The sequence below is a fragment of the Stegodyphus dumicola genome, chromosome 9, assembly GCF_044657685.1.
Source record: "Stegodyphus dumicola isolate Sdum_Otavi_A_Nest chromosome 9, ASM4465768v1".
Classification (NCBI taxonomy): domain Eukaryota; kingdom Metazoa; phylum Arthropoda; class Arachnida; order Araneae; family Eresidae; genus Stegodyphus; species Stegodyphus dumicola.
This window is the reverse complement of record NC_140776.1, coordinates 104,093,658-104,106,606: the sequence shown is the minus strand read 5'-3', so window position 1 is coordinate 104,106,606 and position 12,949 is coordinate 104,093,658. Positions and strand designations below refer to the sequence as shown.

Sequence of the window (12,949 nt, the reverse complement as noted above, 5' to 3'; positions counted from 1 at the left end):
TAAATACAGATGCATAAAAATTATTAGATGTCTAATTAGAAATATTCAATATTTTTATGCAATGACAGTACAACTGGACTGATAGATATCTTTATATACTTTTCCTTTTTATAGTAACTATTTTAGGTGGTTGGCAGCGAGACCGGCTATTTTTTAAAGAAGTAATATAGTGAGCATAAAAATATGTACAGCAGCCTCTAGCACTATACTGGGAATTTTAAAGATATGCTGTTTTTAAATATTTTGTGATTTTGCGGTCGAAATTAGTTTTATGTGGCGTAAGTGTGAAGAATGTAGTATTTACTAAATAATGCTAACACGTAAAAAGTTATAGTGAAAAAGAATAAAAAAATAATAATAAGTTATAAAAGACAAAAAGAAATTGTTTTTAGCCATCTTACTAAGAAAACTAAATACTGATGCAATGAATTGTGAAAAGACTAAGAAAGTAGAAAAATGTGAAAATTTTGTAATTTTACTCTGTGGCTAAGTGCGAAGAAAAACGGCCATTATTAATAAAGCTGAAAAAAAAAAAAAAGAATAATAGAAATAAGTGCTAGAGCAGACTGATAGGCTGCGAGCTCAGGGACAGAGTAAGAAAACCTTAACAAATTCCTTTGGACGATCACAAAATTTGAAGCTGTTCATTTTTTTTTTTTTTAAATTTTAGTTTTTGTTCTGAGCACTATCGTTGTTTCTAGATATACTAATTCCCATAAATTGCGTATTAAAATTAAAAATATCAGATTAGATTTTAATGATTATTCAAATTCGCAAAAAATACGAGTAATAAACAACATTGTTATAATACATGCAACTTTTATATTCAAATGGTTTTTCATAATTGATTTTTAGTTAACGTATGAAATGTGATAAATTTCTTTTAAGTAACAGTTTTTTGTAAGACGTGGTTGTGACTTTCCATTTAATGGATAAATAGAAATCAGAAACTTTGATAGAAACTGAACTCTGGTAGTTGGGTCTAAAGTTCGAATCCCGCGAACGGGCTGGCTGCATGGGCGTTTTCACGGTTTTCTCCTTGTGTAACGTGTATGCGAGCCAGTTTCCATTAAAACACGTCCTCCACGAAGTCATCCCTTCCCTTAGGCAGATAGCCTCCAGGCTTTGCTGCAATCACATAAACCAAACCAAACCATTATCCCCACGATGTGAAATGCACGCATTCCAGCACTTTGGAAGAGCATGGGTACCATGTGAAAAGAATTCTTTTGGTTGCGACTATAGTCTTTCGTGAATTACGGATTTCGTCGCTTGGAAAATGCTTATCTCCCGCCGCCCCTTCCTGTTACCAGAAATATGGAATTCATTGAGGGTAATGTTCGTTGAATAAGGCGAATGTGTGAAACATTCCAATTTCGTATCCTTTATTGTTGCATTCGTTAAGTGGGCAGTATGTGGTAGTACATGGGTATTCAAAATACTACAACAACTGAATATCAACACTAGAAAAATAGCTCACCCTGTAGAATAATAACAGGACTGTAAGAGCAAAACTATTATAATGTAAACATATTACTATCCAGTTTGTATGTACTTGATAAAAATAATATTGTAAAGCAGTTTAAATGATATTGAAAATCCAGTCAATGTGTAAATGAATTACAAGTTTAATTTGATTATCTCAGTAAAAGTATTGTAAATATGAATTCATATAATGTTTAAATGTACACATAGCTGTCATGATTTTATGTATCTATCATATGTAACTTGTACAAGACAATGATTGTAATCAACATATCTATGCTTATACACAGGCCTTGTATGTCCATGTAATATTTATGGAAATTTTCCCTTCTGCCAGGATGACTATTAACACTGTAAGACTTTTACAACAAAGTCAGGTCAGTGGTTATCTCAGGCGGCGCTCAGTACATGGTTATGCAGTAGTAATTCATCAGACGTCAGAACTCAATTCAATTGTTTACATTTCATTCCAAGGTAAAGGAGAGCAAATCTGCTTAAGATGGTCAGTCACCCTTCTACCTCTTCCATATAATGTTCCATATAATCTTCCATATAATATCCGAAACTACCTTACTTGCATCCCGGTAGACAGCAAACATGACGTTTCTTGCTGATGGGATGAGCTTCTCGAGTGTTGTGACGTCAGTTTTCACCTTGCTACACAACTCATATACTTGCTGCGCCGAAACATACAAATCACTGTTCTTCGCTTTTATCCTGCGTTGAATTTCAGTTGATTTAATGCCTTCACTATTAAAACAACGCATCCAGATTGCTGCTTTCAGGCTGTGCATGCCGACAGTGAGGCGGCCATCTTTACGCCAACGTTGCTTTCTCCTTCAGTGATGGAGCATCGTATTGCCACTTAATCGTAATTCTTTGAGCCACAACGATAACGTCTGACAAATTATAAATCAATCATTTAATGTTTCGGAATGTTTTACTGCTTTCAACGTTTACGTTAATCTTAAAATTCTCAAGCATTATCATCAAGCATCATATTATTTAAAGCAACAACTGATGCAAGATTGCCGATTTATTCGTTGGCTGGTTGCCATTTTTTTGTTTTGTTTTGCATGGAGAATGGTATCTCTCCTAACGAAGGTTTGGTATTAATATGCAAGTATATTTGTTTGTGGGATTTTGGAAGAGATCAGGCTACCGTATTTGAAATTCGTATCTGTTTTTGACACAGAAATGGCAGTTTAAAGGATGCAGTTATTGGACAATAAGAATCATCAATTAGTACTGAAACCCGAGTGGAAATATTAAATTTCTACAATTAAATCTAGATTTACTCTGCAGTGCATTGTTTAGATCAGGAAAACTGAGGCATCTTCTTGATATCTACGAAAGAAAAGTTTATTCTTGAAAGAAAATGTAGTTTGCGGTGGTATCTCATAAAGCAGATGATTATATTTGTATTCCAGGAAAATGAGTCAGTAAACATGGGAAAATCATTCTTTGACTCAAGCAGATTAATCTGTGAGACATTTAATAACAAATGTTTACATGACAAGTTGCGGAAATTTGATTTTTTAAGCAACCATTCCAATGGAAATTCTGCCCGTGTCATTGAAGTAAAAAACTCCATATGATTCTTCGAAAGGAAAATTCGTAATGCTTCAAATTCCACCTTATCAGTTTCAGTGAAGTTTCATATACGACTCGCGATAACACAGTAGATGGAACACCGGTTGCCACAAAGAATCGAGGATAAAATCATGTTGGCTGGATTGAAGGCCATAGCAGAGGTATTGATGGAGAGCTGCTCAATGGCTTAGAATTCAAACACGGAATATCCTGACATGTATTTCATTTAGGGACAGAGGTGAATACAAGTTCGAAAAAAAGTATTGCGCCTCTTCCAGAGAACCGCATACGTAAAGAAATATTCTATTCAAAGGCTGCAATGATTAGGATACTAAAAGGTAATGGGTGGGTATAATATTTGAAAAAAAAAAAAAAAAAAACTGGTAAAGGAGCAATTCCACGGTGTCAGGTATGTGATTTTGTTAGAGATGATTCTGCTGCATAAGCATCTATTAAATTTAAATTTAAATTCTAATGATATTTATTCTAGGCTTTAAGTACGATGATACAAAATGATTGACTTACTTGAATTTTTATGACTTACTTGAAATTTGATAAACAGAATCTCTCGGTATTAATAGTGTGAATTCATCGGGTCTCTGTAAAATATGTGTTATGTGATCGGGATTGAAAAGGCTTTTTAATTTAATCACTGAAAATGGTTATGTACCTCTTTGTCTTGGTTGAAATTGATATCAACTTCAGTGTGTATTTGAATAAGCTATAGATCGTTTTGCTCTCACAAAACCAGCAAATGGAAACGAAAGACCCTGAACTGAAGATACTCTGGCGTCAAATACTTTCTGAATCACATACGAGATGAACTGTATGATCGACTTTCAAGATCAATTATTGACAGGACAAAGAACTGTCAGGATCAAGTATTGGATTGGTGACGAGATATTTCAAGACTAATGATTAAACCAAGGATTATGAGGATTGGCAGAAAATGACCTATCTCATAGCGTGAAAGAAGCCCTAATCGTTGGTAGTTAGCTTTCTTCTTGTGGGGCTTTGTCAAAAATGAAGTTTATAGCAAAAACGAAGTTATAGAAGAACCGATAATCGAAAGCATTTGAAGGAGAGAATTACACATGAAACTGCAAGCGTTATATCATACGTTGTTGTCAGAATATGCACCGAAGAGGAATATTCTTATGATACGTATTGTGCTGTTCATGATGGAAGCTCTGACGAAGAATATGTTAAATTATGCCGAAGTGCCAAATTTTGCAAAATCACACAAGTAGTTTATAAAAATTACCTCTCAACACTTTAGCTAATCAGTGTTAACTGAATTTGTTATTGTTTAATTTCTCTCTTTTTCTTATTAAACTCACTGGATCCCTTTTTTCACAATTCGAAATTTAGGTAAAGGCCAAATAAAATTCGCTAGTATCTTCTGATTTCTTTTTAATGTTTGTATTTTTTAGTAATTGTAATAAATGTTTCGTAAAAAAATTTTGAATTATAAAATTTTTACCATCGTCTTAAAGTGGAAGCTTTTCTAGGCATAAGTAGTAGGAAAGTACCGGTTCACCGCCAGGAGGCGGATTGCGGATATCGTTGGTTTACCAACATAAAGTGATACGAAGTACCCCATCTGTTTATTCTTAGATGATTCAATGTGATTGGCGTCGTCCCGGAAAACATGATGTTATCGGAACAAATAAGGCGATTACCGATTAAAAGAATTAAATCATAGCGAGATAATGAATCAAATGATCCTTTCTTATCAGTAAATGACTATATAAATAAGTTATTTAGAAGTATATGATCTCAGTAGATTTCTCATTTCATTGCAAATCTTGGAGGATTGTACTTTGAAGCAGTCATTCTTAACTCTTACAATACTCACGATGACCGAAATATTTGATGATTAGTTAATACAGTCCTATTTTAAAGATTTTCATGGCAAAGAGAAGGCTGATCCTGTCCTTGCGGAACTTTGCACGTATCCTTCCAACCCGTGAAACTGAATATTTATGGCCACCAACACATTCCAGTTGGACTTTGTTGTGCCATCCTAGATGGACTCACCTACAGTTTTTCGGGGACATCGATCGTCGCCCAACCCTGGACTCCTATGCTGCAGCAAATTAAAAGTGGAAGCATTCACTCACGAAAAATATAATTACATTCTGCTCAACAAATACCCTGATGGAGATGCCAAGATCCGCGCACAGAGACGATGAAAGCTCCCTGGACCTTTCCTACTGCATTCCCACACTGAGTTACGGTGCGACGCGAGTAATGCCTTTTACAAGAGAGAATTATTTATTTAATTATACTTATTTGGGTTGACTCATATTCTGAATCTGGAACATGGATCGCTTCTAGTGATGAAACTCCCCACGAATGTAGTTTGGAAACACGGTATCCCATCCCAGCCCGAAGTGAAGACTATTCGAATAAGTTTGACGTTTAGAAAAATTATATCTTCGCAACTGAACCGTTCTTCTGATGAAATGGACTTCGGTTATTACGACGACATAATTAACTCCATAACCCAAAAACCATATATGAGTAAAAAGACTTTTCCGCGCAAGAAAGGACGTTTAGAAAAAGAGATACTCGAGATACCCCAAGACGACTGGCTGAGTCGGCATTATCACTCATCACGAAATCATGATGAAGTGATCAATTATTGGTCATTAGAACGGATGTGTCGTCTTTCCATCGTTGTGAGTAGAAAAAATAACGTTCGAATTCATATACAGAAATTTGCAAAAAAGAATAATTTCAACTGTGGATCTTCTTGAGGGTGTGAGTATGACTCCTGCGACGTGGTATGATTTCATGAACAAATTACCAAACTTTAATTTCAAATATTCGGAAGCATCTTTCATAGCCAATAATCAGTTGGCGGTATTTTGTGCAAACGCGCAATGTGTTCTTCAACAAATTTTTAAAAGCTCATGCGGTGGTTTCCGTCTTATAGCAAATTGTTTTGAATTAGAGTCATATCAGACCGATAAACTTTTAGATTTATACAGTGAAATAACACAGATTATCCAAAATGCTCTATTTTAAAATGTTACCTCATGAGATAAGAAAACGGCGATCAGAATGCCAGCAGCTGGAGCATTTAACTAGCGAGCAATGCATGCGGAAACTTAACAATATTACTTACGAGGAGTACTTAACCAGTTTCAACGAGGTATTTATCTGTGAGGGATGTGCAGTCAATCATCCAAGTCAGCGTCGCCACCCCTGTATAATGGAGACGACTCGGGAAAAAGCTATGAATAATACTGAAAAAGCTATATTGTCAATGAACTTTAACAGAATTGCTCAAAAACTTTATGTAGACACTTGATGTTGTATTTATGACAGTGATGACGTTTTAAAGAATATTTTATTGTCATCTTTACGTGATAGAATAGAAAATTTCTGAGAAAAAATTGTTTTAGTAAGTACGTATTTTAACAAAAAATGTTTTATTTATATTGAAATGTATCTTTATTTAGCTTTCAACTGTTTCATATTATGTTTTAAATGAATATCTCTTTACATTACTCTTACTGCTTAAGTCTTATTTAACTTATTGAGTTATCACAAGAATACTCTTTTTTACCGTTTACTGCTTATAGGAAATTATACGTTACTCATGTTTTATACTAATGCATTACAAGATTTTGCATTTCATTTAAGTAAAGTTTTACTATTCCTAATGAATGGGATTTTCGTAGTGTGTATGTGGATAGTTAATTGCATTTTCCTTAATAATGCTTGGAAATAATTTAATAATATGTCGCATAAATATGCTTTTCTTTTAAAAATCCTAATTGAAAGTTAATTAAAATTAGTTAATTAGTATTAAATGTACTGCAAAATAATTCATGATTTTTGTGTATATACTGACAAGGTGACAAAGTGAACTTCAGGTTTTTTCCCTGATAGTAAATCTGGAGCCGATAAGAATCTGTTAAGACCCATTTTTAGGTATATAAGTTGCTTTCTATGGCACATTTTCTAAAACTTATTGGAATTCTGGGTAAAAAAGCTTACATTCCATAAAGGTTATATCCTTATTTGGATTAAAGCAGTAAATATTCTACAGTGGGCAATGCATTTTTTCATATTTAGTTCGTAAATAGTTCTAAGGTAGGTATTTGGTGCTGAGGAAATATTGCAGGAGAAGATGAATGATTTTAAATAGCCTTTTGAATTGGAAAGTTGAATGATCTTTGGAGTTTTCGTCTTAGAAAAAGGTAATATTTAACAGCATTAATTAAATTACAGTTCTCGAACATGTATAGAAAGTTCCTTTAATGCAAACTTATATGTACAATTATAGGAAAATCGAACACTTATTTGGGTGTTATTTTATATTCTAAAGAGGTTTTTCCTCATTAGATGGGCATTAGTAAGGAATATTTAAATGATGTAATGGATATTTATGAATAAATTTCTGTATTCGCGATGGATGAACGTTAAAATATTCGAAAATATAGCGGAGATTTTGGTAAAATATCTCTTACTGTTTCTTTCTTTGGTTCGTTCTGTAAATATAAGTATATTGGTAATGATATATGTTGTGTAAAGGTATGGTAGAGTTTCACAAGATTTCGTTCATAAAAGAATAAACTGGTAAATAAATTAATGAAAACTGACACTCACGAAAGAAAATCCTAGTATAAGAAATTTAAAAGTGTGCAATTGTCTAGGGAAATTTAGTTGGAAATGAACTAGGTTCGAAGAAATGTGTTGGGATTATGCACTAGATATACAATTATATTGATTAAACATAATTTCAATGGATGAAAGATAACCAATGGGTAAAATCAATGGTCATTCACATCTGATTCGATACTGTTAATGTTCATCTTAGAAATTTCTTTAGTATATGTAACATAAATTATCGATAATTTCACATGAAAGTTGTCCATGAAGGCAGAAATATCCGTACTTAGTGCAGTAAAAAGGTAATAAATTTAAAATTTGCATAGTCGGGGCATTTAAAGTGGTTTAAGATGTAGTCAATTAGCAAAAAATATTGAATTAAAAGGTATGAAACGTTCAAAATAATAAGAAAGATTTCTGTATGAGTGCATAAAACAGTGAATATGGTTCTAAAATTATGCATGAAAGTAGTGAATTCATTCTAAAAATGCGGAATATATCAAGTTAGCTTAATGAGAATCGAGATTCAAAACCGAACATTGGTAACACTGAATAGCTTAAAAGTATGCATTCAGATAAAAATGATGTAAAAGCTTTAAGGAAATATCGGAATATGCAGGGAATGTTAAAGTTTGAAAATGCGAATGAAGTTAATAATGAGGTAAAATAGTACAGTCATGGTAAGAGTGCTACAGAATGATAAATTGTAGAATTAGCAAATTAAAATAGTACTATAAAGATTAAGTAAGTGCTATTCAACGCTTTAAATATGAATAACAGTTAAAGGTTGTAGAATAAAATGCTTAATTGAAAACTATCTCTATGTTTAAGACATTTAAACATGTAAATTTAGCTGAAATAGTAAAATCTAAAGCGTGATTACAGTCGAAAATTATAAAAAAGGGAGTTAAAATTTAGAGTATGTTGAAAACTAGAAAGAAAAAAAGTTTCGGAAAAGTAGAAAAATTACATCTAAAATTAATTAAAGTTCATGTATATGGTAGGAAAACGTAATAAACAAGTTCAAAATTAGAGTACTTTTACAATTACGAAGGTTTGAAATGTATGAAACATGTTGAAAATAGCATCTAAAATTCAATACAGCTCATATAAGGTCAGAAAAAAAAAGGAATTAAGCTAAAATTAAGAGCCTGTTTGAAATTACGAAGTTTAAAACATATGAAATGAGTTACAAACGTATGAAAATTAGTTAAGAACTAAATGAAAGTCATGAACATAGTGTGAAAATATAGCAAATTAGTTAACATTTGGAGTATGTTGGAAATAAAAAACGTCAAAAAGTGGAAAAGAAGTTAAAATTTACATCTAAAATTAATTAAAGTTCATGTACATAGTAGGAAAATGAAATAAACAAGTTCAAAATTAGAGTATTTTAAAAATTACGAAGGTTAAAATGTAGGAAACAAGTTAAAAATACAATCTAAAGCTACATAAAATTCATGCATACGGTCAAAAAATAGAATTAAGGTAAAATTAAGAACATGTTTGAAATTACGAAGGTTAGAACGTATGGAATGAGTTTAAAAAGTATAAAAATTAGTTAAAAACTAAATGAAAGTCATGAACATAGTGTGAAAATATAGCAAATTAGTTAGCATTTGGAGTATGTTGGAAACTAAAAACGTTAAAAAGTAGAAAAGAAGTTAAAATTTACATCTAAAATTAAATAAAAGTCAGGTATAGGATCTGAAAATATAGGAAACGTGTTAAAATTAAGCCTATATTGAAAATTGTGGAGGTTAAATTGTATGAAAGAAATCAAGTAAAAGGCATGTATATAGTGTAAAAATATAATAAATTAGTTAAAAATCAGAGTATATTAAATATTATGACGGCTAAAATGTATAAAATAAGCTAAATTTTACATCTAAAATTAAGTAATATAATAAATAGAAACGCAGATCTGAATAATTAAGCTCGTAAAATGTAATAAATGAGTTGGAAGTACTGGGTTAAAAAGCATGAAAAAATTCTGTGTAAAATGCAATAAATAATAAAAATGAGTCATGTAGTTAATATTACGGAAAGTAAATCTGGTATTATGAACAGAAGATTTAAGAGATAAAGTAAAATTCTGACTATATAGGAAATTATAAGGCTTAAAATGTACGGAAATATAAAAAAATTACATCTAAAATTAATACTTTCTGAATCAATCATTAAATTCAAAAATAAGCGCCCTTAAGGAATTAAGCATTGTATACGTAGTAAAATAGTTGGAATACGAAGAAAAAATATAAAGGCTAAACATTGATTAACAAAAATTTCCGAAAATCAAGAGAAGCTAATCTCTTACCAAAGTGTGACGTCCTGTTATCAGTTAAATGAAGAATCTTGAAACACTCCTTCTTATCTGCTATGTCTCCGCGTGCGGCCTTGCACCGCGCACCGCCTCCCCAATCCACCTGCGAGCTCATCCGCAATCCGCCTCCTGGCGGTGAACCCGTATTTTACTACTGCTGGCATACCTACAAGAAGTTAGAGTTTCTTATTTCCAAAGATATACGTGAATTTGTATATTGGTGCCTTTTGAAATTTGGCGTATTTCTTATAAGCGATAATAAGCTTTAGCCACTTCGTTAAAATTATATGAAAGTAATAATGATGCACCTTTTTTTTTCGCTCGTGCACGATGAGAAAAGGGAAAGAAAAATAGGTTGCTATAAATTAAGAATTTCGCCAAGTGAATTCTTCGCGCAAATCAAAAAAGTGCGCCAAGATAAATTTTTAAATTTCTCTGTAAATTTCTCACCAAATTTTACAAAATTTAATATTAAAGCATAATTTGAGTCGTAGAATCGAAATATGGAAAACAAATCGTATGTCATTTCAGAAAAAGTTCGTTTTGTGTCAGAATACCTATGTTAGAACAAAGGTAAATCTAATGTATATCTTAAGTAGCGCTTTCGAGACATATAAAACGCAAATTAAATTTCGTCAACCTGTTTGGTTGAACAGAAGACACAGAACTGTCCCATGCTTTTTTTGTGCATGGGGATAAGTATTGAACCATGTTAAATTTTTTTGTGCATGAATATAAGTATTGAACCATGTTAAATTTTTTGTGCATGAATATAAGTATTGAAACATGTTAAATTTGTTCGTTACCTGGTTGAATGCCCGAATAACATAAAAGCGCTTTTAGTCCATTTCACATAATACATACTTCAAAGAAATCACAATTTACCATGTTCTTTCGCGAGACCTCTTACATCAGCTGAGATATGATTCCTCGAATTTGAAAATATCATAAAAAATATGATGACTTCATGAAAACTTTTCCTGAAAAAGGAAAAAAAAAAAGCAATTATGGTGCGGATGGCATTTTTTGTACTGCGCGTTTTTATATCATAACAGGGAACAATATCACAGTTTTAATTATATTATATGAGACGTTTATAATCCGTTAAAATAGCTTTTTAAAGAGAAACATGTTCGTACTAAAGAGTAGTAATAGACGGATGGTTATGTACTCTATTGTTGTTTTTTAGGACAATTTTTATGGTCTAATTGTTTTTGCTTTTGAAATATGTTAAAGAACTTGCCTTCATGTCGTATTTGTCCACAAACTTGCATATGTTGGAAAACTGCAATATTGTTGCTGTAAAGACAATAGCAGGAGTAAGTGTGAAAAGAACTTGATTATCATCTTGTCATTATTCTTATAAATAGAAAAAAAGAACGATGTGAAATATTTGTAAATAAACCTTCGGCTTATTACCTTCCAAGTCATTTAAATTTAACTTCTCTATATTTAGAAATTAAAAATAAAGCCATTTGAAAGCAATTTTATCATTTTTAAAATCCTGTATTATTTACCGAACCCACTGTTCAGCACTCAGTATTTCAGTTTTAAAAATGTGGATTTTTTTTATCAGAGTTTCATTAGCCAGAAATTATTACATAAAGTGATAAGAAAGTATAGTTATTTAACCAAGAAATTACGTCTTTAATTAATGGTTTATTACCGTATGCTCAACTCTAGCTTTTGACCATAAAACAGTAATTCATATTTTAGCAAAATGTTAAGAGTGTGAAAATTTAAGTTATGAAGTTTATTATCTGACATTTTCTTTCAGGTGCACAATTCAAGGAATTCAAGGATTTCCGGCAGACTGTCGTCTTGTTAGACGCAGAGGGCATTTCCCAGATTGCTGTCCCATAGTGAGATGCAGGACGACTCGTCTTCACATAATCTGAATGAAAGGCTTAATGTAACTTTCCTATCAATTTTATTTTGTTCTTTGAGCAGAATCATATGATAAGTGGAAAATCACGTATTGAATTTAATACGCTAATAAGAAGCATATTGTATAGCATATATCTGAATAAATATTATATCTATTAAAATTAATCCACCTCTGTTTATTCATTGAAGTGTGACTTTTGCAGTACACAGATTTCACAGTCATCTGCCTCCATTATCATGTGGATGGAAGATTCACATGTGGAGGGAAGAATAACGATAATTGCTTAGGATTAAATTCAATTTTGCTTGATCTAACATTGCATACTTCTGAATAAATATTACTGCGGTCTTAAACTGTCAGTACCAGACTACTAAATAAATGCCACAGTGTAAAATAATAAAGGATCTATTTTGCTATCAGCCCGAAGTGCTGAAATAAAATAGCTAACACAATTTATTTCTATTTCTGCAGGTTTGACAGATATCAATGAATTAAATAATTTATAAATTTTATCTTTGCCACGGGGATCCGCTGTTTGTGCTACTGATGAAATTAACTAACCAAACAAAAGTTTCAAGTATGGTTTAACATCGAACCGCAGAAACTCACATCACGAACAATCGCGGACACTCAAGTCTGCATTAAATAATTTTTAAAGGAGTTTTGAGGAAATCTTGTAACGCCTATCTGGAGCATAATTTATCCAGCTAGTTCAACTTACAAGTCTGACTAGGCGTTACACAGTTACAAAGATTCTGCAATTGAGTCATCATTACTAGAAAAATTAAACGCTTAAAGCAAGCAGACACAGATATATTTTAGTTTTAACTTTATTCCGCCTCACCGTTTGCTGCTGTAAGGGTTAAATTAAAAAAAATACAGCATAATATTACCAGCCACCTGGATCTGACAGAGTACAAAAGCTTTTCTCAGAATTATTTTTCTAATTAATATATCTAATTTATTATAATCAGAGGTTAAAAGATTCACCTAACACTCTAACAGTGACTTTAAGTTGTGACTTACCGATAAGG

General features: G+C 32.0%; 1 protein-coding gene across 1 annotated transcript in view; it reads left to right on the top strand.

Moving 5' to 3' along the window:
- LOC118202244 (toxin-like protein 14) overlaps positions 1-12,079 on the top strand; it is a 30,334-nt gene extending 18,255 nt beyond the window's left edge. Inside the window, exon 3 of the mRNA XM_035374429.2 lies at positions 11,805-12,079. Within this exon, the coding sequence (XP_035230320.1) occupies positions 11,805-11,925 (121 nt within the window). The 3' untranslated portion in view covers positions 11,926-12,079. The remainder of the gene's footprint in view (positions 1-11,804) is intronic.
- Positions 12,080-12,949: the final 870 nt, after the last annotated feature.